The 23,499-nt window shown below is 43.2% G+C and overlaps 1 protein-coding gene across 1 annotated transcript in view; it reads right to left on the bottom strand.

The window, feature by feature from the left end:
- The window catches only part of LOC135223869 (liprin-alpha-1-like), a 294,483-nt gene that overhangs the window by 43,013 nt on the left and 227,971 nt on the right, over positions 1-23,499 (bottom strand). The window contains exon 23 of the mRNA XM_064262769.1: positions 12,291-12,319. Within this exon, the coding sequence (XP_064118839.1) occupies positions 12,291-12,319 (29 nt within the window). The remainder of the gene's footprint in view (positions 1-12,290; positions 12,320-23,499) is intronic.

A 23,499-nucleotide genomic window follows, 5' to 3' on the forward strand; every position in this document is an offset into this window, starting at 1 on the left:
CAAATACATATGGTCAAATAATCAGAATTATTTAGGAATACGTAGTCCATACTGAGTAAATCATATGGTTAGAGCACATTTCGGCAAAATGAAGTTTTTATTGTAAAACTAATATTGTAATACCTACCTGAACACCTGAACTAGCCCTGGTCACTTACCAGCCCGAACCATCATTTATTAAAAATTTACCAAATCTTTGGTTAAAATAAACGATCAGTGTTGCCAATCTCCTGGCAAACACCCTCGTTACCTAGTTACCAGCCCACCGCTAGTAGCCCTGCCTCACGGGCCGGTCACACCTGCCCTCTCACGTCAATCATAACTCAATAACTCTGTATGAGAGGGGAGGAGGGTGGGAATCATTCAGGTGTTCAGGTAGGTATTACAATATTAGTTTTACAATAAAAACTTCATATTGCAATACACCCCCTGAACACCTGAACTAGCCCGATTAACAACATTAATTTGGAGGTGGGGAATCAAATCTGCCCGGCCCTCCACTGTACTAGTTGTCAGTCAATATAATTGAGTACGCGAGTCAGTCTCAAGTTCATTTGTCACTCGTCCAAGCTAATCTCCCATGTGTGGCCTTCTAGGCCTCCCATATGTGGAGGGAAAAACTCCCTGCACCTCTACCCTAAGGTCAAAACTCATTGAGTGCGGGAGGGATACAAACCTGTTTCCTCTCAGCTGGCTATGTGCCTCACCTGAGTAGAGGAAAAACTGAAGACCTCCCATGTGGCTCTCGGCCTCCCATGTATGGAGGGAATCTGAAGACCTCCCATGTGGCTCTCGGCCTCCCATGTATGGAGGGAATCTGAAGACCTCCCATGTGGCCTTAGGCCTCTCATGTACGGAGGAGACAACCATGTCCATCGGTGCGTCTGCGACGGTGTCGTCAACCGTAGTGATGTCCTCTCTTGTAGTGTTGTACCTGCCTGTCTGTACTCTGCCTGGTTGGCACTTGAAAGAATACCCTCAGATAGACCTAGACATGTTCTTTCCTATCTGTCCTAATACTTAAAATCCTCTTGTGATATATCATATCATGAATACCTTATACATATTCCTAATAGTCGCTCCCTACTCTAATACTAACTCAGACAGCAAGATTGTTGGGTTTAAAAATAGAATTTAGGCCAAAGGCCGAGTGCTGGGACCTATGAGGTCAGTCAGCGCTGAAGGGAAATTGACAAAGTTTGAAAAGGTGTGAAAGGAAGAAAAAACCTCTGTTGCACAATGAGTCCAGTGTTAGGAGAGCGTGGAAAATAGGATGAGAGAATATGGAGAGAATATGAAATCAGAAAAGTGAGAGAGAGAGAGAGAGAGAGAGAGAGAGAGAGAGAGAGAGAGAGAGAGAGAGAAACACAATCGTCTAGGGAAAAGAGAGAGAGATAAAATCAGGGAAGAGAGAGAGAAGAGAGAGAGAGAGAGAGAGAAATTACGATCGTCTAATATCTCCACCTCCGCAAATTGCAGCAAGTTAAAAGGGTATTATCTTAACGATAATACTCGTATAACTCCGTACAGCTATGAACAACCGAACGAGAACTTGTTGCTAATGCGATCGACTCCTATAACAACATCACTTTATTGTATTGATCAGCGTGTGACAGTAATCGAATCCGATAGCAACATCCGTTATTGTATTCATCCGCGTGCGACGGTAATTACTGCATTCATGTTATAAATGCAGCTGAAGCTAATAAGGCAAAATTACGTGCATCAGCAACCTGGACAGAAGTCCCGAGCTTTTGTATGAATTCCAACGCAGCCGTGGTAAAAGAAACTAATAGCATGAAAGAGCTCATTACTGTTGTTTTCACACAGACAAAGGATTAATAACGTATATAAAGTGTAAGGTTCGTAATACCTATGAAAACGAGTGAAAAACGAACGGAATCCTAAATTTAACGTCATCTAACCCGAGGGAAAAACTAGCTTCCAATGAGACGTATCAGTCAAATTTTGGTCTTAAATTACATCGTAAGACGAACAGTATGACTTCGTTCCATAAGTTAAGTATCCAGATATTCATTAATATGCTAACTAAGGACAAAAACATTAGCCGAGACCAAGTGATATGGTTGAATCTGAAGCCAAGGAGAAAAAAAAATAGACTAGCCGGCATCCTTGTCTGTCTAAACCACACCTCCTTACAATAGTGCTGTTTGACGACAAGCTAGTGTAATTGTAATTTAATTGAAAAGTAATAAAATAATATTTAAAGGTAATTAAATTAACTTTATTAGGTCTAATATTAATTTCAGTTATTATAATTTGATAATACGACTGGTAATAATTTGTAACTGTAATTGACATAAGCGCAATGTAAATACTGACGGCAATAGTCTGTTAAACGTATGAAGACGTCATGCATACAAATTCCTTATATCTGACATCTGATTATATGCCCCAAGATAGATACCACATTGACTATGTTAAATGTCAACATAGTTGAACACACGTCTCCTTTAAGACGTTTGTACAAACTTGGCATAAGTGAGAGTGTTGTTACGTTAGTCATTTTAGGCAATCAGGAGAGAATGAGATGGATACGGCGACGCAAACCCGTATTCGTCATCCGCTGATTCCAGCGTGAATGACTGCCGAGTTTAGTGTTTATACTACGCTAATATGATGATACACATAATACAATTATAATGCTTTAGTCGGACAGAATCCGATCTTCATTCTGTTCGATTACATTCATATTAATTATCCTCAGATCGGATTCTCGTTCGTTTTCAATTACAACTGTATTGAATTATCCGAAGTCAAGAATGCCTTGAGCCTACAGCGTTAGCCAATATAAAAATAACTACCGATATGTTGTACAGCGAATACTTTAGGTTAGGCTAGGCTACTGAATATGCATACGATATATCATCGTGAACACTAGGCTAACCGTAGTTAATTTTATTCGATTTCTCTTCATACTGAATATCGTAAGTCAATATGCATTGAACGGGGAATTAGTTGATATTAACAATTATCGAATCGTATACGTAGAAGAAAGTAACCTTAAAGACGAAGGAGCATATCTGAAAGACCAACCCTGGTCTAAAAGCTTCTGATGCAAGGAACTCGAAGCAGGAAGAAGCCTAAAGATGCTCTAAGGACACTGTGCCTCTAAAAACTACTACTTTTTAAATTTTAATAGAAAACCGACCCGAAGAAGCCTGCACTTCTCTTCCTAAACTAAACACTATGTAGCCTATTATCCTACTCGTCTATATCTGACCTAAGTTTTTATCATCCTGAGAACTTACACATCGAGGGAAGGGGAATCTGCTGCCAACACTGCCTGCTCCGCGCCAGGGGGGACGGCGGATCCTGCCCTGTGGGCTTGCGGATCCCCATAACCCCCAGCACCGGTTAGGGCTGATTCTGGAACAGGCAGGGGAGCTGGAAAAGAACGATTAGTAATTTCAGTATCCCTATTGCTCCCTATTGCTCGATCTATCCTCACATAATCTTGACATAAAATCGGTAACAGAGATGTCATACTCGATGTCAGCCTACTCTCAAGTCTCTTAAAGAGCACTGTCTCTAAGTCTTTATCTTGATCTACGTTAGTCTCTTCCTGCCTACAGTTACTTCTTAATACGAGACCTTTCCTATGTTTGAGATACCCTAACATCTGGTCCAAAGACCACTCCTGACATTCCAAACATCTGGTCTTTACATTATATTGAACAAGCCTACAATTTACGCATAAGGAATGACTATCGTGTCATAGGGTACTCATCCTTTTCTTGCATTGTTGGCAAAGACGATACGTTGTTGAACTTCCGCTCGTCGTTTTCTGTGATGTCGTGGCCGAGGATGCAGTAGTCGTTGTCATAGCCTGTTGTTGTTTCTATCCTTTGGCAGACAAATCAATGGTCTAATGACAAGGTATTAAGAGCAATCCAACCGTAATCCAAAGGGATGCGTAATTCGTCACCAAAATCAATCAAATCAAAGGTGCAAATGAAGGCCGGGCAAGACCAAAAAGGAGTTCGCTGTGGATACATCTGTACTCCACCGCGAACGATAAGTGATTGACGTGAGAGGGCAGGTGTGACCGGCCCGTGAGGCAGGGCTACTAGCGGTGGGCTGGTAACTATACTCTGTTTTTTTTCATCTGTCCATCCGGCTGTGGGGTTTTTGTATGGTAACACTGCGTCCCGGGCTTTAAATAGTTACGCTACGTGTAAGTTTTAGGTAAATAAAAGGATATTTGGGTGTACATTTGCAACTGAAAAGTGTTTTAATAATTTACTGTATGCGAATTACACCATTAATATTCGAAATAGGTTATTGTTATTATTGTTGAATGTAAGCTCCCTTTTCGGGGTGGCGAATGGAACAGCCAGACGCAAGTGGGCGGGAAAATTGCCTTCTCTCACTGTTCACTACGGCCAAGATGTTAACGGTATTACTTCATTATAACGTAAGTAATAATCAGTATGTACTGTTAATTTTTATAAAGTGCGTTTCAGCCAGATACGATATGACGTAACTTGGTTTAGCATCTGTTTGATGGAATTTGCGTCTGGCTGTTCCATTCGCCACCCCGAAAAGGCAGCTTACATTCGACAATAATAACAATATTCTATTTCGAATATTAACGGTGTAATTCGCATACAGTAAATTATTAAAACACTTTTCAGTTGCAAATGTACAACCAGATATCCTTTATTTACCTCAAACTTACACAGCGTAACTATTTCAAGCCCGGGACGCAGTGTTACCATACAAAAACACCACTGGCGGATGGACAGATGAAAAAAAACAGAGTATAGGTAACGAGGGTGTTTGCCAGGAGATTGGCAACACTGATCGTTTATTTTAACCAAAGATTTGGTAAATTTTTAATAAATGATGGTTCGGGCTGGTAAGTGACCAGGGCTAGTTCAGGTGTTCAGGGGGTGTATTGCAATGTTTATATCAAAACCATGGTTCTGCTGGAGTTCAGAACTCCAGATCTTTATTAAGTTAATAACCACTCCATTCCACACTTGGGGAGCAAGCAGCTACAACATCTGCAAACTGCTTTACCTTTATTTTCAAATTGGAAGATTGTGTCAATATGGAAAATTAAAATGAACAAAAGTAAAAAATATTCCAGTGGAATGACAGCCATAAGTTGTCACAAAAAAAAACAACCAATTGTAACTGTATCAGTTACTTAATAACTGACCCAAACCAAACACGTACCTTAAGTCTTGGTTACAAAAATTATATGAAAAGGCCTAATGGGTAAACAAAGCAAAAACAGCCCTAAGCCCAATTTAAACCAGCCCAGAATTATATTCATCATAAGTTGTGTCATAAAATGATATTGTTAGAATACAATAAAGTTTTGTACATACTTACCCGGCAGATATATACTTAGCTTATGTCTCTGACGTCCGACAGAAATTCGAATTTCGCGGCACACGCTGCAGGTAGGTCAGGTGATCTACCCCCCTGCCGCTGGGTGGCAGGAATAGGAACCGTTCCCGTTCTAGAACCAGATTTTCTCTTCCACCTGTCTCCTGAGGGGAGGCTGGGTGGGCCATTCAACGTATATATCTGCCGGGTAAGTATGTACAAAACTTTATTGTATTCTAACAATATCATTTTTGTACATGCAACTTCCCCGGCAGATATATACTTAGCTGATTGACACCCTTGGTGGTGGGTAAGAGACAACTATTTACTGAATAGACAGGTAAACAACATACGTTGTAGGTAATAAAAAAAAAAATAAAACCTTGGTTCCTACTTGTTCAGGCGGAAGATTCCATGGCTAATGCCTAGGAATCTGCTTCGCCTCAAGAGCCTCAGCGAGGATGTGACCTATGGCTAAGAGTTCTTGTGGGTCTGTCGATGGGGTCTTATCCATTTACTCGACAGAGCCTCTTACATGACAATATGCCTATGCCTAGTGGCATAATTAAGGAGCACAACACCGATCCCGATCACCTGATCCTAACACGAGGGTTAGTGCTTAAGTTGAAAAGAGTTATCCCCAAACTCCTTTCAAACAACCCAAAGAAAAAACACGACGTTAAATAAAATTTAACTCACTAGTTAAGGATCAGTATCGGCTCCCTATCCCAGCAATGTATCCGCAGACACGTATCAACCAAGAGAGAAGGATCTCTCGTAGGTTATCTTGACATCCTTCGGATATGGGAAGTCAACACAGAGTTGCATCTCCCGTATGTGACAGCTAATATGTCCTTATGACATATTGTTAAGGAAAGAACAAGAATTCAGAAAAGCTCGCACTTCATGCGCTTTTAATTCTCAGCTGTTTGAAGGAATCATCAATGCACTTGTCAAGTGCTTAGGAGATCACATTGTCTCAAAGAAGGCCAGGGCATTCTTTGATATAGATCTCTTCTAGGTGAAGCCTGGAGACTGGCTAGCGCTTCGTGCTTGGCAGGCGCCTAGCGCCTGTCTAGCGCCTCGCGCCTGGCTGGAGCCTTGCGCCTGAATGGCGCCTAGAGCCTGGCTGGAGCCTCGCGCCTGGATGGCGCCTCGCGCCTGGCTGGCGCCTCGCGCCTGGCTGGCGCCTGATTGGCTCCTCCCTCCTGGCTAGCGCCTCGCGCCTGGCTGGAGCCTTGCGTCTGGCTGGCGCCTTGCGCCTGGAGCTTGGCAGAAGACTTCATGATTACTGTCTATGAGTCTGCATGCCTCAAGAGTTTCAGCGAGGTAGGGACCTATGACTGACAAACCCTTCTGGATCATGTCAATGGGGGCTAGCCCGCTTACACGACAGAGCCTTCTCGGATCGTGCCAATGGGGGCTGACCCACTTACATGGCAGAGCCTTACCTGTATCATATCAATGGGGACTAGCCCTCTTACATGACAGAGCTTTAGGTTTCTCTTTACTGGAAGGAGCCTTGCGCCTGGATGGATCCTCAATCCTGACTGGAGCCTAGCCTTGAAGGACCCTGGCATCTGGATGGCGCCTGGCTGGCTTCTAGAGCCTGGCTGGCTCCTAGAGCCTGGCTGGCGCCTCGCGCCTGGCTTGGCTCCTCCACACTTGCTGGAGCTTCGAGCTTGGAAGAGTCTCTAGGCTGTCTGGCGATGTCCACATCGGACACTCTTATATCTGTCCGATTTGTTCGCCTCTGGCGCATTTGCGCCAGGGGTTTGGAGGGCCCGCCTCCTTCTCAGTATCCGAACATGACAGAGTTCCTTGGAACTGTCCGCCTCTGGCGTTTTTCGCCTGTATTGGCATTTGGCGCCTGGCTGGCGCTACATTGTCCGAGGTCCTGAACAACCACATAGTCTATCAGGAGACTGGAGAAGGGTGGAAGAAATTCTTCCCATTTGATCTTTTGGCCCCTGGCAAGGGGAGGTGATTGTAGTCAGCTACATCCAGTAGACGACAGGATATCTAACAATACGAGAGAGGAGTCTTCCTCCGAGGAGGAACCTTCGTGAATACTTCCTTTGCTAACGAGATCCCTTCTTACATGTTGATGAGGTTCCTCGTTGCAGAATCTTCCCTATCCTTGCCCAAAGGAAGGGAAGGAGTCTGGAAGTCGAAGGAGACTCCGAGCTGAAATTGGGCGGAACCCTGATTTCTAGCTCTTATTGTATCATTCTGAATACCTTCTGGGAAGCATTTCGAGCCCTCATCGCACCCCGAAGACTCTGTAGGCAAACGTTTAAACCATCTCTCTTCTGTAGATGAAAAAGTAAGTACCCTGCCTGGGCAACGAAACTTCTATCTGAAAGCGTTGCGTCAGGAATAGAGGGTTTTAGTTCTTTTGCCAGACATACTATGCTGGCAAGAACCCATTGCCGAGTCTCCATTGAATCTGATGCGAGATTCCAATGCACAAAAAATTCACTTGTCTTCTTGGTCGTTTAGGGCTAAGAGAAACAGAGAATTCCTTCATAAACTTTCTCAAAGAAGTTTGATGAGGAGCAGTTCCATTTTGTCGGAACACGGAATCTGTGGCCACAAAAAGATCCCATTTGAAGTACATGATATCCTACTCTTTGTCGTATTGCAGTATCGTATAAGATCCCGAAGATCTTAATCTTCTGTTATCTCTAATTCCCCTTGTAGAGACAGAGTATAGCCTTTTACTGCATTCTTTGATAGCAGATATATACCTAGGTGATTCTTCCCTCTGAAAGTGAAGAAAGAACCTCTCTATGTGGTTCACAGAGGTATCGAAGAGGACAGTTTCCTCATTCCATCTAGCACGATCTGCAGCAATTCTATGTCTTAGCCATGACTATTGTCATTTACCTTGAAAAATCTCATTCATTCAATGTCCATTTCTGGTCAGTCTGCACGCGGAAAGACTCAGAGTGGAGAGGTTTTTCAGGTCTATTTATAATAGATTCTGATAGAATAGCCAGATACTTTTGGAAAAGCCTTACGAAACATGCTGTGAGAAGAACGTGACTTCTGTGAATCCAACCTCTCTAAGGCCAAAATGAGGCATTCATCCTCTCTTCCTTTGACGCCCATTTATCTTAATATCTGTTAAGAATTTATAACTAGGGGAAAAAAAGACTAAAAGTTTATTCCCCTTCTTTAAATTAAAGATGTCGTATATTGCTACCTCTCTTGGTTCGAGGAAAAGGAAGCAGTCTATAGGAAGCCTGTTCGTCTTCTACCTTGCGAAGAGATCTATGAAGAAGACTTTCCGCAGGTTCTCAAATCTCTTTTCAATAAATGTTAGACATATGTTAACAGTTATTATCTTCGATCGAGAAGGTTCTCACGGACATGCAAAATCTTGCATCGAACCTTTAAGGATCGTTACGTTCCGTGTCTGTTCCCAAATAGGTTCTCTTTTGTTAACGCGAACAGGGGCGAAAAAAGAGATTCTCGATGCTCTTTGCGATATGAGAGAGTCGTGGAATTGGCCTAAGTGATTAAAATAAATCATTTCATCATTCCTTGTAAGCGACCCCTTTCCGATTAAATGGGTAACGAAATCAGGAACGAATCTTGCCGTTACCGAGCCTCCGAGAGGCTACTGGTTTGTTTGTTTGTTTGTATGGTGTTTTTACGTGACTTCCGAACCACGTCGAGAGTGAACTTCTATCACCAGAAATCCACATCTCTCACTCCTCAATGGAATGGCCGAGAATCGAACCCGCGACCACCGAGGTGAGAAGCAAACACCAAACCAACCACTACTGGACTCTTAGGTTAATAACTCGCTAAAACGAGAAAATATCTTAGATGGTGCTTCTGCGCCAGGCTGGCGCTTCTGACGCTTTGCGCCAGGCTGGCGCTTCCTTCTAGTTCTTTTAAGGTTATGTGCCAGAACATCTGTGCCCTTATGGTACCCGACATCCTTCACGTGTTAATTCCGTTCTTAGTTAGGAAAAAACATTTTTATATACGTAGTATAGTCCATTCAGGGAAACAACTTCTGGCCCACTAAAGAGAATGTTTCCCATCTGACTCACCCATCTTCTCTTGAGCAATATCCGATTCTAAAAAGGTTGTGTGCGTTTCTCGAAAGGATGAGAATTATATTATATCGTGCTCTGCCGTATTAGAATCCTTTATAATACTGTCACATTGTGGTAAACAGCATTAATCTAGGAAACCTTTGTAAGGATACTAGGAATTCTGTAGTTAACCTCGGTATGTGCATAAGACTTGACCATACCGTAGTCTTAAAAGTGAATTCTCTTCTACTACATTCATCTTCTCACTAAGTATGTACTCTAATAAGCCATGCTTTCGTAAGCATGAGAGCATCATGTAATATAGAGTTCCGCTGCGTTACAATCCTTTAATAATGTTACCTACGGTAAACAGCATTGAAATGTTGTAATATCTTTCTTATTGAAAGCTTCTTAGCAAAAGGCAGACAATATTTTATTTATGTTTGCTTAACTATCCCCTCAATCCGAGGCTAAAACCGCGATTGTAGGGGAGAGACACGGTTAGTTATTCCATCCCGCAGGAGAGAGACATGTAACCAACCACTCATGACCGACACCTACATGTTACTGCGTTGGTCTCTAAGGCGCGATAGCATAGCAGTCTCCGTTAGCCGTCTGGCCTTACTCTTCCAGAGTTGCCAGCTACTCCATTAAATAAAGGAATCTTATAAAATTATAATCGAACTTCAGGAAGTTCTTATTCATGCATATTTAAGCGAAACAAGACTTCGATAAATCTAGAAGCTAAGTAGGTGTTGTCTTAACAATCCCTTTAAGCGTAGTCCTTCCTAGGAAATTCCTGGAAGGATACTGGTAATTGAGTTGCTCTGCAAAGAAGTAACTACGGTATGTGTGATTTGCCGTATCGTATTCTCATACAGCAGATACTCTACTACCTTCTTTCCCTGCCGAGGCAGATAGAGAAAGGAAAAATTTTTACTGTCTTCGTTCTTTTCGTTAATAGAATGATAGAAAGAGTATATATATCTCCTTAAGGAAGGAAGTTAATCCAGGAACTCTTTAAATCTTCGTGATTTCCTCATAAATCGCGGAAGAGACAGAATTCCTGTTCATCTGTAGGGTTTACGGAAGGAAGTAGATATTTCCTATCCGCCATCATACCCAAACGTCGATGAGATTCTTATAAGAAAAAACTCCCAAAGCTCTTGCCTCTTCATAACGAGGGAAGAGCATGAATGAAGGAGAGAGTCCGCATTGAGAGGAACTGCCAAACACAGGAGTCTTCTGAATAATGAAAAAATGGCTTCTCTTGGTATCAGAATCCTTCTGACAAACGCGACGGCCGCCTGTGCGACATCTTGCACCTTTGCCAGGGGAAAGTTGCTCAAATTAAAAACTTAAAGAGGAGCCTCGCGACTGACCTCTCTCTTATAAGAAGATTTGGAATATTCTGGCGCCTGGCTCCTTGCGCCTAGCGCCTGGAATGTTCCGCACGCTAGAAAGGAGACCCGCTCCTGGAACGTTCGCTTGCGTGGAAGGTCCCGTGCGCCCTGATAGTTCCGAGCGCCTACTAGACCCCTTTTAGAAAGAGCCTCTTGCCCGGAAACGTTCAATGGAAGGATCGTTCTGATTGCCACTCTACTATAAGGCTTCTTGCTCTAGCCGTCTGTTTTTCTGGCGCAATTTGCGCCAGGCTGGCGCTTCGTCTCTTTGAAGGCGCCTTGCGCCAAGAAAATTTTTCTAGAACGCGGCTCGCGCTCAGTTGCTAGAACGCGGCTCGCATTTGGTTGTAGGAACGCGGCTCACGCTAGTCTGTTTTCTGGAACGCGGCTCGCTGCTGGCTGTTGGAACGTGGCTCACGCTAGCTTGCTGGAACGCGGAGATCATCAAAACATATACATTCTTCGTCTTTTCGGATGTAAGATGAAGAGACGCACTTTTTTAAGGATGCCTTTTCAATGGCTATCCTTGGCAGTCTGGGACGCTCTACAGAACCTGCCGAGGGGACGCCTGACCGGTGGGGATTCTCTGAAACCTCCTTACGGCTTTCGACATTCCTTCTCCCCTGGGCTTGGGAGCTTGAAAGAGGTCTAGGCCTGGGAGCGAGACAGAGCCGATCAGACGCACCCTCCACTGCAATGGGGAACACTAGTAATCACTTCTTACCTTTCAATAGCTCGCATTTTGAGCCACAATCCTTGTCTTCAAATTGCAATTATGAATTTGAAGTTTCTGCGAAGTAAGAAGGTGATGAGGATGCAACACTACTAGTACTGTTAATACTCTAATTGCTCGTTAGTACGAGTTTCCAAAAAACTTTTAAAAGAAACGTATCTAGTTACATGCTTTACTGACTCCCTAAAGTAGGAAGTCAGTATATTTCCTCAATCAATTCTAACACTTATTACACGTATTAATGAATAAATATTAATATTTCCCTTTCTTGCAAACTATGTGAGTGTCTACCGAAAATTTCGGTAGTTACACGTCATATATTCTTCGAAATTTTCGAAGCCAAATTCATTAAAAAGTTAATAAAAGCGTATGCCGAACCAAAGACCCAGTACTTCCCTGCAAAAGACAGCCCAGAAGATCGATGGCGATGAAAAACGAAAATCAAGTCAGGAGGTAGCAACAACATATGTTGACACTACCGCGACAGAGAAAATCTGGTTCTAGAACGGGAACGGTTCCTATTCCTGCCACCCAGCGGCAGGGGGGTAGATCACCTGACCTACCTGCAGCGTGTGCCGCGAAATTCGAATTTCTGTCGGACGTCAGAGACATAAGCTAAGTATATATCTGCCGGGGAAGTTGCATGTACAAAACATAACTAGTCACTAGGAAAGGCATATCTGCAATTCCACATTGTTAGCTGATAATGGCAATCCATTAATGCCTCTAAATTAAAAATACTTGAAAAATAGTTTCCAAGATCAACTTTTCTGTAACGACAAAGGGCCACTGGAATAATGGAAATTGGCTTTTACTGCACCTTGCAATACTGTTACCTTTGAGAAGATGCCTCCAGTCATTTACAGAAGTCAGATCTTCCTGCGACAACTCACACCTTCCTACTTAGAACAACACAACTTTCAAATCTAAGTGCATGTTCAACTGGATGGGAAGGTGGGTGGACTTTAGTGTAAGACAATATTCTGTACATAAGATATAAATTCAGTTATATACTCATATACTGTATAAACACCTGCCTTACTGCAGATATATATTTACTACAGTTGTTTATGAGACAAAAGTAAAAATCAGCTTTTCGACCCATATAAAATTATCTCGTAAGACAGTACAATTTGCACTGTGCGTACCTACAATTCTTACTTAATTAAACTACTCAAGGATGTAGGATTCTGCAGGTTTTAGACAATTAAAAAAAATTATATACTTATTCACAATTATATATTCAATAACTTCAATATGGCTCATTGTGCATGCCTCTCTTTTGAAAGGAAAACTCAACAGCTCTTGAAGTGTGAAGATGGAAGGTCATTAGTGTGTCACGGGATATATTGTACTACGTGCATACTGCTTTTGGGCTGACAAAGTGATTTTGATGAAATGCCCATCAGCCAGCCACAAGGTGAGGAAAAAATCCTCCTCTAACTGCTTAGAACCATGGGCTTATTTGAAGAGTCAGAATGGAGAAAAAGCCAAAATACTTTTAACAACAGGCTGGAGGTAAAGAGCAGAAGTAACCAACATTATCCCTTAAAAACAATTCAGGTGGTTTCTCTTCATATGAGTAAGATGGAGAGTTTGCCCCCAGATAAAGACCTTGCAATTCATGTGGGAAAACCGATAATTTTCTGTCAAGTTTTGGGCAATCTTTTCATTGGGAGTTAAGAAAAATGAAGGAATTTGTACCTCTTCTTTATAGGTAATAGACATAACTAGAAAAATCAAAAACAGGATAATGAACTCCTCCTTAGTATAAAAGTTTTGGGTACTAAAGAGGTAAGAATTGCTACTCAATCCTCTAGCACTATTGGCTTTTGAAAAGTGCATTTACTTGAAGTTTTTTATTTTCAAATATATGATGAGCACATGCAAAAATAAAATTGTATTTTGCTAGTTTCTGCATTAGTTTTGGTTAAATATATACCGCCAAAAATCTGTTGAAAAATCAACAAGAGTTAACTCGTCCATACAGAAAATTTGCTTAGAACTAATCACAAAAATAGTATATATTTATGGAAGTAACTTTTCCAAGACTATCATGTTCCTATCTACAAACTAAACACCTTTATGTCGGAAATCTTATCCGATATAAATTATAAAATATGGACAACTCAGTGAAAACAACTTGCACCTAATCAAAAAAATGATATTGTTAGTATACAATAAAGTTTTGTACATACTTACCTGGCAGATATATACTTAGCTTAGGTCTCTGACGTCACGACAGAAAATTCAAACTCGCGGCACACGCTTAAAGGTAGGTCAGGTGATCTACCTTACCCGCCGCTGGGAGGCGGGTGTAAGAACCAGTCCCCCTTTCTTGTCAGGTTATTTTCTTCCACTGTCTCCTGAGGGAGGCTGGCGGGCCATCAATCGTATATATCTGCAGGTAAGTATGTACAAAACTTTATTGTATACTAACAATATCATTTTTGTACATGAACTTCCCTGCCAGATATATACTTAGCTGATTGACACCCTTGGTGGAGGGAAAGAGACACATACTTACTTAGAAAGTGGGGACAACACATGTTAAAGGAATACATAATATAAACCTCTGGTTCTTACCTGATTTAGGCAGAAGACTTGATAGTTACTGTCTATTAGTCTGCGTTGCCTAAAGAGTCTCAGCGAGGGCGTGACCTATGGCTGAAGAACTCTTTGGGTCTACCAATGGGAACTGAGTCCACTTACTTGGCAGAATCCAAGCAGGATCTGGTCAATGGGGATCAACCCGCTTACATGCCAGAGCCTATCACTACCAATTGCAAGGAGCCTCAAGCACAACCGATCACCTAACCAAAATACTAACATTAGTATACGAAAGAAGGAGCTGCCTCCTGCAACCTCCTTCGTACAACAAAAAAACTCAAACTTAAAACTAACAGGGAAAAAGGAGTAAAAAAAGGATGTGTTTCAGCTCCCTGCCCCAGCACTGAATCCGCGATACGTAAGGGCCTAGCCCAAAACACTTATCATACGTAATCGATACGTCCCTTTAGGTAGTGATTAGAGAAGACTGATTCACACCTCCAAAAAGTGGCCTTCATAAGGTTTTGTAATGACAAATTCTTCTTGAAAGCCAAAGACGTCGCGATGGCCCGTACTTCGTGCGCCTTGACTTTCAGAAGGTTAAAACTGTTGCTGATTGCAAGAAGTGTGCTTCTCTAATAATATTCCTGATAAAGAAATGAGAGTGCATTTTTTAGATAAGGGCCTACTGGGGTCCCTTACAGAGCACCAGAGATTGCTCTCATTAGCAGCAAGTCTTTTCTTCCTCTGAAGATAATATTTCAGGCTTCTCACCGGAAAAAGAGATCTCTCCTCTTCTGTCCCAACTAAGGAGGATAAGCTTTTGATTTCAAAGCTCCTGGGCCACGGCGAAGAAGGGTTTCATTCTTGGCTAGGAAAGCCGGAAGAAAAGAGCAAACCGCGGAGCCTCCTTGGAAACCTACCTCACCTTCTAGAGCCTGCAGCTCGCTGACCCTCTTTCGCTGACGCTAACGCACAGAGAAAAAGAGTCTTCATCGAAAGGTCTCTGAACGAAGCAGCATGGGGAGGTTCGAACCTTGAGGACCTCAGGAGCAGCACGACATCTAGATTCCAGCTAGGCACTAAGGAGGAGGTTCTTTTAACCGTTTCAAACGATCTGATTAAATCATGGAGGTCCTTGTCCTCAGATATGTTTAATCCTCTATGACGAAAAACTGAGGAAGCATGCTCCTGTATCCCTTGATGGTGGAGACAACCAACCCACATTTTTCCTCAGGATGATAAGGAAATCTGCAATCTGAATCACAGAGGTTTACTGGAGGAGGAAACTTTATGAGTCCTGCACCAGCGTCGAAAAACATCCCACTTCGACTGGTAGACTCTAGATGTGGAAGGTCTACGTGCATTGGCAATAGCCCTTGCAGACTTTGCCGAAAAGCCCTTAGCTCTGACGAGACTCTTGATAGTCTGAATCCAGTCAGATGAGAGCGGGGAGGTTTTTGTGAAAACCTGTCGAAGTGGGGCTGTTTGAGCAGATCGACTCTTAGAGGTAGGGATCTTGGGACATCCACCAGCCATTCCAGTACCTCTGTGAACCAGTCGTGGGCGGGCCAGAACGGAGCTATCAACGTCATCCTTGCTCCCTCTGACGCTGCGAATTTCCTTAACGTTTCCCCTATAATCTTGAAAGGCGGGAACGCGTAAAGATCCAGATTCCTCCAATCCATCAGGAATGCATCTATTGCCACTGCTCTTGGGTCTGCAATAGGGGAGCAGTATAGATCTATCCGCGCATTCCTGGAGGTCGCAAATAGATCGAGATGGGGCCTGCCCCACGTCCTCCACAGCTCCTGGCATACGTCCGCGTGTAGAGTCCACTCTGAGGGAAGGACTTGATTCCTTCTGCTTAGCAGATCCGCTCTGACATTTTCTTTCTCCCTGTACGAACCTGGTGAGAAGCCTTATGTTCCTTTCCTCTGACCACCAAGAGGAGCGATCTCGCTGTCTCGTACAGGGAGAAAAGAGTGAGTCCCCCCCTGTTTCCGAATGTAAGCCAGGGCTGTAGTGTTGTCGGAGTTGATCTGAACATATTTCCCTTTTACGAGGGGTTCGAAGGTCTTGAGAGCTAACCAAATCGCTGTTAGCTCCTTCTTGTTGATGTGCCAGGACACCTGATCCCCCATCCATGGTGCCTGACACTTCTCTCGACCCGAGAGTAGCTCCCCAACCTTTGTCCGAAGCGTCTGCATACAACACTAGGTTGGGGTTCCGAACCTGCAAGGAAAGGCCTTCCTTGAACAATAGAGGGTCTAGCCACCAACGTAGATCCTCCTTTATCTCTTGCGAAATCTTGAACGCAAAGTCCAGACCTTGAGATTTCCGATCCCAGTTCTTTGTCAGGAAGAACTGTAGGGGTCTGAGGTGCAACCTTCCTAGAGAAACGAATTGCTCCAGCGAGGAGAGTGTCCCCAACAGACTCATCCATCCCTCGCTGTGCATACATCTTTCTCTAGAAAGATTGCTACCTTCTCCAAACCTCGGGTTATCCTCTTCTGGGGACGGATACGCCCGAAAAACCTGAGAAGCCATCAGAAATCCCCAGATAGATACGCTCTTGACTGGGGATTAACTGTGACTTCTCGAAATTCACTAGCAAACCCAGAGAAGCTGCTAGATCCAACGTCACTCGTAAGTCCTCCAGACATTTCTCCTTGGATTTGGCCCTGATAAGCCAATCGTCCAAGTAGAGGGAAATCCTCCACTCTCGAGATGAAGCCACTGGGCAACGTTCTTCATCAGTCCTGTGAATACTTGGGGGGCCGTGGAAAGGCTGAAGCATAGGGCCCTGAACTGAAAAACGTTCCCTCCCCACATGAATCTGAGAAATTTGCGAGAGAAGGATGGATCGGTACATGGAAGTAAGCGCCTGAAGGTCCAGCGACACCATCCAGTCCCCGGGACGAAGAGCTGCTAAGACTGATGACGTCGTCTCCATAGCGAACTTCCTCTTCTTCACAAAGACATTCAGGGCCGCTCACGTCCAGAACCGGTCTCCATCCTCCTGAGTTCTTGGGAACTAGGAACAGACGGTTGTAGAACCCTGCTGAAAGAGGGTCCTAAACCATCTCTATTGCCTCTTTCTCTAACATCAGCTCTACCGCTAGAGCGAGGGCTTGATTCATTAGTGGGTCTTTGTATTTGGCCACCAGTGCCCTTGGAGTGGTGGTCAAGAGTGGTCTCGAGATAAAGGGAATGAGGTATCCCCTCTTGATGATCGCGAGGGACCAGTTTGTCCGCCCCCTTTCGTGCCCAGACATCTGCAAAGTTCAGAAGTCAGGCACCCACAGTTGTCTGGAGGACACACGAACTACTTCTTGGCCCTAATAGACCGGGAGAAGGTCCTTCCTCTTCTAGGTGGTCTCGAACCTCTGAGGAAGAAGAGCGAGACGAAGGTCCTCCTCGAAAGGGTTCTTGCCTACTTTGAGCCTCTTTCTTCGTCTTCTGCTGAAACGAATGGTTTCGGAATTCTAGCCGAGCGAGCTAGCATATCCTGCGTCGCTTTTGCTGATAACGAGCTGGAGATATCATTAACCCTCTTACGCCGATTGGACGTATTAAACGTCGAGTCAAAATGTCTCCCGTATGCCCGATTGGACGTATCATACGTCGGCCTCAAAAGTTTTTTTAAAAATTCGCGGAAAAATACTTATAGGCCTACCAGCCGAAAACTTTTGTATCACGTGCCTTGGGGATGCTGGGAGTTCACGGATCAAGGCGTTGTTTTGTTTACAATCGCTACGCAGCGCGCAAGCGCGAATTTCTTTCTTATCGCACTAAAAAGTATCAGTGACCACATCTCGGAAATTATTTCGTCACTTTGACATAATTATTGCACCATTTAAATTATCCTTTACATGAAGTATTATATATGAAAATGTGCGCAATTTCATGCACAATACAACTAAAAAATACTCATGATTGTAGCTTTTATAAATTTTGAAATATATTCATATAAATAAACGATAAGTGCAAAAATTTCAACCTTCGGTCAACTTGACTCTACAGAAATGGTCGAGAAACGCAATTGTAGCTAAAATTCTTATATTATAGTAATATTCAATCATTTGCCTTCATTTTGCAACAAATTGGACGTCTCTAGCACAATATTTCGATTTATGGTGAATTTATGAAAAACTTTTTCCTTACGTTCGTGCGATAACTCTTCCGATAAATTTTTTCGTGCGATTGTCCTAATGTTTGCACCCTTTTAAATTTGCCGTTACATAAAGTTTTATATATGGAAATGTGCGCAATTTCATGCACAATACAACAAAAAACAACCCATGGTTGTAGCTTTTATCAGTATTGGAATATTTTCATATAAATAACGTTAAGTGCAAAAATTTCAACTTTCGGTCAACTTTGACTCTACCGAAATGGTCGAAAACGCAATTGTAAGCTAAAACTCTTATATTCTAGTAATATTCAATCATTTACCTTCATTTTGCAACGACTTGGAAGTCTCTAGCACAATATTTCGATTTTATGGTGAATTTATGAAAAAAAAAATTAAGTTCGCGCGGTAACTCTTCCGAAAAAATCAGAATTTTTTTGTGCGATTGTCGAAATGTTTGCACCATTTAAAATTAGCTGTTACATAAAGTTTATATATGAAAATGTGCGCAATTTCATGTAGAATACAACTAAAAATGATTGAAGGTTGTACCTTTTCTCTTTTTTTCGAAATATTTGCATATAAATCACGATAAATAGAAAAAAAAAAACCACGTTCGGTCAAATTTGACTCTACCGAAATAGTTGAAAAACGCCAATTGTAAGCTAAAACTCTTACGGCCTAGTAATATTCCGTCATTTTTCTTCTTATTTTGAAACAAATTTGAAGTCTCTAAAACAATATTGTGATTTATGGTGAATTTTTGAAAAATATATTTACCTTCACTCCGCGCGCCGATTCGCGGCCGCAAGTCTCCGAAATACGTACATGGCATTATCCTAATATTTGCTCCTTTTCATATTAGCCTTTTTATAGAGTTTCATATATCAAAATGTGCGCAAATTCATGAAGAATACAATAAAAAATAATTGAAGGTTGTAGCTTTTTCCATCTTTGAAATAGTGCATATGAAAAAATATATATTATTAAAATTTCGACATTCGGTCAAATTTAACTCGTCCGAAATGGTCGAAATCTGCAATTCTAATCTAAAACTCTTACAGTATCGTAATACTTCAATCATTTGTCTTAATTTTGAAACAATTGGAAGTCTCTAGAACATTATTTAGAATTACGGTGAATTTTTGAAAATAACATTTTTTTACGTCCGCTCGTTACGAATTCGTACATCATTTTGTGATAATATTTTTCCGGTGTTGCTTTTATTGTTGTTTTACAATGTATTATATATCAAAATGATCGCAATTTAGTGTACAATACAACGCAAAAAAAATAACTCGTTAGCTTTGACCGTTTTCTGCACAGCGTGATTTGAATACAATTATGTATGAATTTTTTTTTTTTTTGCGCTACCATATATCGCATATTTACATATGATAATGATATTATTTTTTTTTCATTTTCTGATGGTTGCATTCTAAACTTCAGGCAATGACAAAAAAAGGAGCCAAAAATGAACTCTTAATCTTCAAAAGTACGCGCGCTGTAATTTTTTGAAAAAATTATTTTTTCCACTTCCGCGCTCACTCCAAACCAGGCCCGGCATACGGGAGACGTTTTGATTTTTAGGGCTCCGGCGTAAGAGGGTTAATAGTCTTCTTGGGGAAGAGTTGCGGGAAAGCTGTGAATACAGCAAGGAAGCTCTCTGTGCGTGAGAAACCGCCTTGGTAAGAAAAGAGCAGAAAACGGCCCTCTTCTTTACCACTCCTGCACCAAAAAGTGAAGCAATTTCCCCGGAACCGTCTCTCACTGCCTTGTCCATGCAAGACAGAACTGCGTGGAGGTCTTCAGGCGAAAGAGTGTCTTGCTCTTGAGTCCTTTTAGCCAACACTCCAAGGGTCCAGTCAAGAAAGTTAAAAACTTCTAAGACTCGGAACATTCCCTTCAGAAGGTGATCCAACTCGCTCATACCCCACGTCGTCTTCGCAGAATTCAGCGCCGAGCGACGTGCGGAATCAACCAACGAAGAGAAGTCTGAGTCTGCAGAAGAGGGAAGAGTTAGACCCGAAGGGCTCTCCTGACTCGTACCAGAACCCCATCTTACCCGTCAGCTTGGACGGGGGAAAAGAAAAAACTGTCTTGCCTTTCTCTTCTTTTGAAAGCACCAGGTCGTCAAAGTTTCTTCAGATCCTTCTTCATAGACACTGTAGGCTCATCTTAACGACTGAAGACTTCTTAGCCGTATTGGTCGTTGAAAATAAGAACGGAGGAGACGGAGGAGCAACGGCCGAAAGAGACTCCCCAAAATCTTGCAAGAGGAGGTCTGTAAGTCTCTTATACGAAGAAACCGAAGCATCCTTGGGCAAATCTTCCTCCGAATCACCAACAAATTCTTCCGAAGAATGACGTCAAGAAGCTCTACTGCCCGGAGGAGAGCGCCTGTTCGGAGAGCACCTGTTCGGAGAGCGCCTACTGGAAGAAAAACCACTGGGAGAGCGCTTACACGGGGAGCGCCTACCAGGAGAGCGCCTACTTTGAGAGCGCCTCCCAGGAGAGAGCCTACTAGGAGAGCGCCTAGTTGGAGAGCGCCCCACCTACTAGGAGAGCGCCTACTTTGAGAGCGCCTCCCAGGAGAGAGCCTACTTGGGGAGAGCCTGCTAGGATGAGCGCCTACTTGGGGAGCGTCTACTAGGAGAGCGCCTACAAGTGGAGGCCCGTCTGTCGAAACAGATTCTAACTCCACAGAAGAGCGTCTGGATAAGGGAGAGCGCCTATCAGGCTCTCTGCGCCTGCTAGGCTCTTGGCGCCTGCCATCCTCAATACGCCTGCCAGGCTCTTGATGCCTATTGAGCTCAAACCCCTGCCAGCTCTTGACGCCTGCCACGGGGAGAGAAAAACATCCACAGAAGAATCCCTGTCAGAAGCGCGGCGCTACAAGGCTCTGAGTGCCTATCCAATCGGGAGTGATCTAACGGAGGAGAAAACTTCCGTTGCCGCCTACCAGGCTCTTGGCGCCTACTAGGCTCTTGGCGCCTACTAGGCTCCGAGCGTCCGTCAAAAGGAGAGTGGCCTAAAACGGCCCACCCAGGCGGAAGAACTCTTCCTTCGCTCCTGACGAAAACAAGGCTCTTGACGTCTGTCAAGCTCTTGACGCCTAACTGAAGAGGAGTGGAAATCCTGAGGAGAGAGCCTGTCTGGCTCCTTACGCCTTACATGCTCACAACTCTTGCTGGGAAGAGAGAGAGCCTACTCGGAGAAAGATCCCGAGCTCCAGCCTGCACTTCTGACCTCCTACTAACAGGCTCAAAAGCTTTTCTAGCCCCAAAGGAGATTTAGCCGAAGGAACGTTCTTAGACTCTTTCAACCGGAAGTGAGGCGTCCTTCCGACGATGAGAAGTCCCGGCAATAGACTCCGCTAAAGCCGCAATCTGCGCCTGCAGACCCGCCAGGATACGCGCAGGAGATCTCTTAAACTCCTCTACAGGGGACGAAGTCCCGAGAGCGAACAGGAGAAGCGTAACCGGACGAAATCTTGGTTCTCATTGCGTTCCACTTCTGGCTCTTCCGCGAAGGATTCGGGGCTGGAAGGAAGGGCGCAAGGATCCTTCCAGGGCCTCTTGAGAGGGCGAGACGACTCCGAGGCGCTCCATCTACGCTGAGGAGAAGGCGACGAAGATGACCAGAAGCACTGGCGCAATAACTCCTTCTTGGTTCGATCCAAGGCAGCCTGGGAACGAGCAACAGAACTGCCGAGGGGACGCCTGACCGGTGGGGGTTCTCCCTAACCTTCCTGCGGCTTTCGACTTTCCTCCTCCACTGGGTCTGGGAGTCTGGAAGAAGGTCTAGGCCTGGAAGCGTTAGTGAGCCGGTCAGACGCACCCTCCACTGCACTAGGGGCCCTGCACTGCTCACGTTGCACTATCATCACTCTTTACCTTGTCGAGAGCGAGCGAGGCTCTCCTTACTCCTGATCGAGGCTCTCCCAGAAGCAACTTCCGAAAAAACGAATCTTCGGGTTCAAAGCTTGGGCGCAGGGGCTGAAACTGGAGAAGGAACTACTTCTACTACAGGATTCTCAGCGTCAACTTCACTCACCCCTCGATCTACTAGAACTCTTTGAAGAAGCCTTGCGCACCCTATCCTTCTCTAACTTTCTCACATAAGAAGAAAGAGCCTTCCAACCATCCTCATCCAAATTCTCACACTCTTTGCAAGGGTTAATAAAAGAGCATTCATTCCCTCTACAAGACGCACATACCGAGTGAGGATCTAATGCAGCTTTAGGAAGCCTAACTTCACATTCCTTCTCTGAACAAACCCTAAATAAACTAGGTTTCTTAACTTCAGAATCATCCATGATTATAGATATGTAAGAGAAATCCAAAAGAAAAATCCAAAAAACAGTCCAAAATGCGTATGCCAAGCCAACAAACAAAGGGTACTTCACCAAAATCCAAATCGTCGGCAACGACGAATTTTAACTATCGTAGGACTGAACAGGTGTTGTCCAGCCGGCGACAGAAAATAATCTGACAAGAAAGGGGGACTGGTTCTTACACCCGCCTCCCAGCGGCGGGTAAGGTAGATCACCTGACCTACCTGTAGCGTGTGCCGCGAGTTTTGAATTTTCTGTCGTGACGTCAGAGACCTAAGCTAAGTATATATCTGGCAGGGAAGTTCATGTACAAAAATTTACTTTCAGAATTTCATGTACAGCATACCAAAAACAAAGGAAGTAGTTCTCACAACATAAAAATGCTGAGAAAAATACCAAGATTGTTTCAACATGTATAAACAGAAGTTGCCTTCAACTTTAAAAAATGGAAAGGAGGCAGGATGAGCCACTCGCAATTCAGATAATAAAAAGTTAGTGTAGACGAATGATCCCCGTATGGTAGAATATTAGTAACAGATAAAAATGACAAAACAGATGGAAAAATTCATTCTGGTGCTAATTGCAAAGATAATTCATATGATTAAGTAGAAATAAAATAACACAGCTTAATTATCATGCATACCAGAGTAAATTAAAATTACAATATGCTACACTTCAGTCTAGGAATTGTAATTTTTTTGGGCCCTTGTACATGCCAAAACACTAAAAAAATTTACAGTAATGTGCTTACATCTAGGCCAATGTAAACTTACAATCTATTTAGCCTATAATTAAGACATTCTTTGTGTATAACCACTATATACTATCTTGAAAATGAGAAATATATTTAGGCTTGAAGAAAGGAAATCACTGAAAAGCTAAAATATAGATCTTACTTATACCTACAGTATACACATGGCCAAACCAAG

Source organism: Macrobrachium nipponense, chromosome 10, assembly GCF_015104395.2.
Source record: "Macrobrachium nipponense isolate FS-2020 chromosome 10, ASM1510439v2, whole genome shotgun sequence".
NCBI lineage: Eukaryota > Metazoa > Arthropoda > Malacostraca > Decapoda > Palaemonidae > Macrobrachium > Macrobrachium nipponense.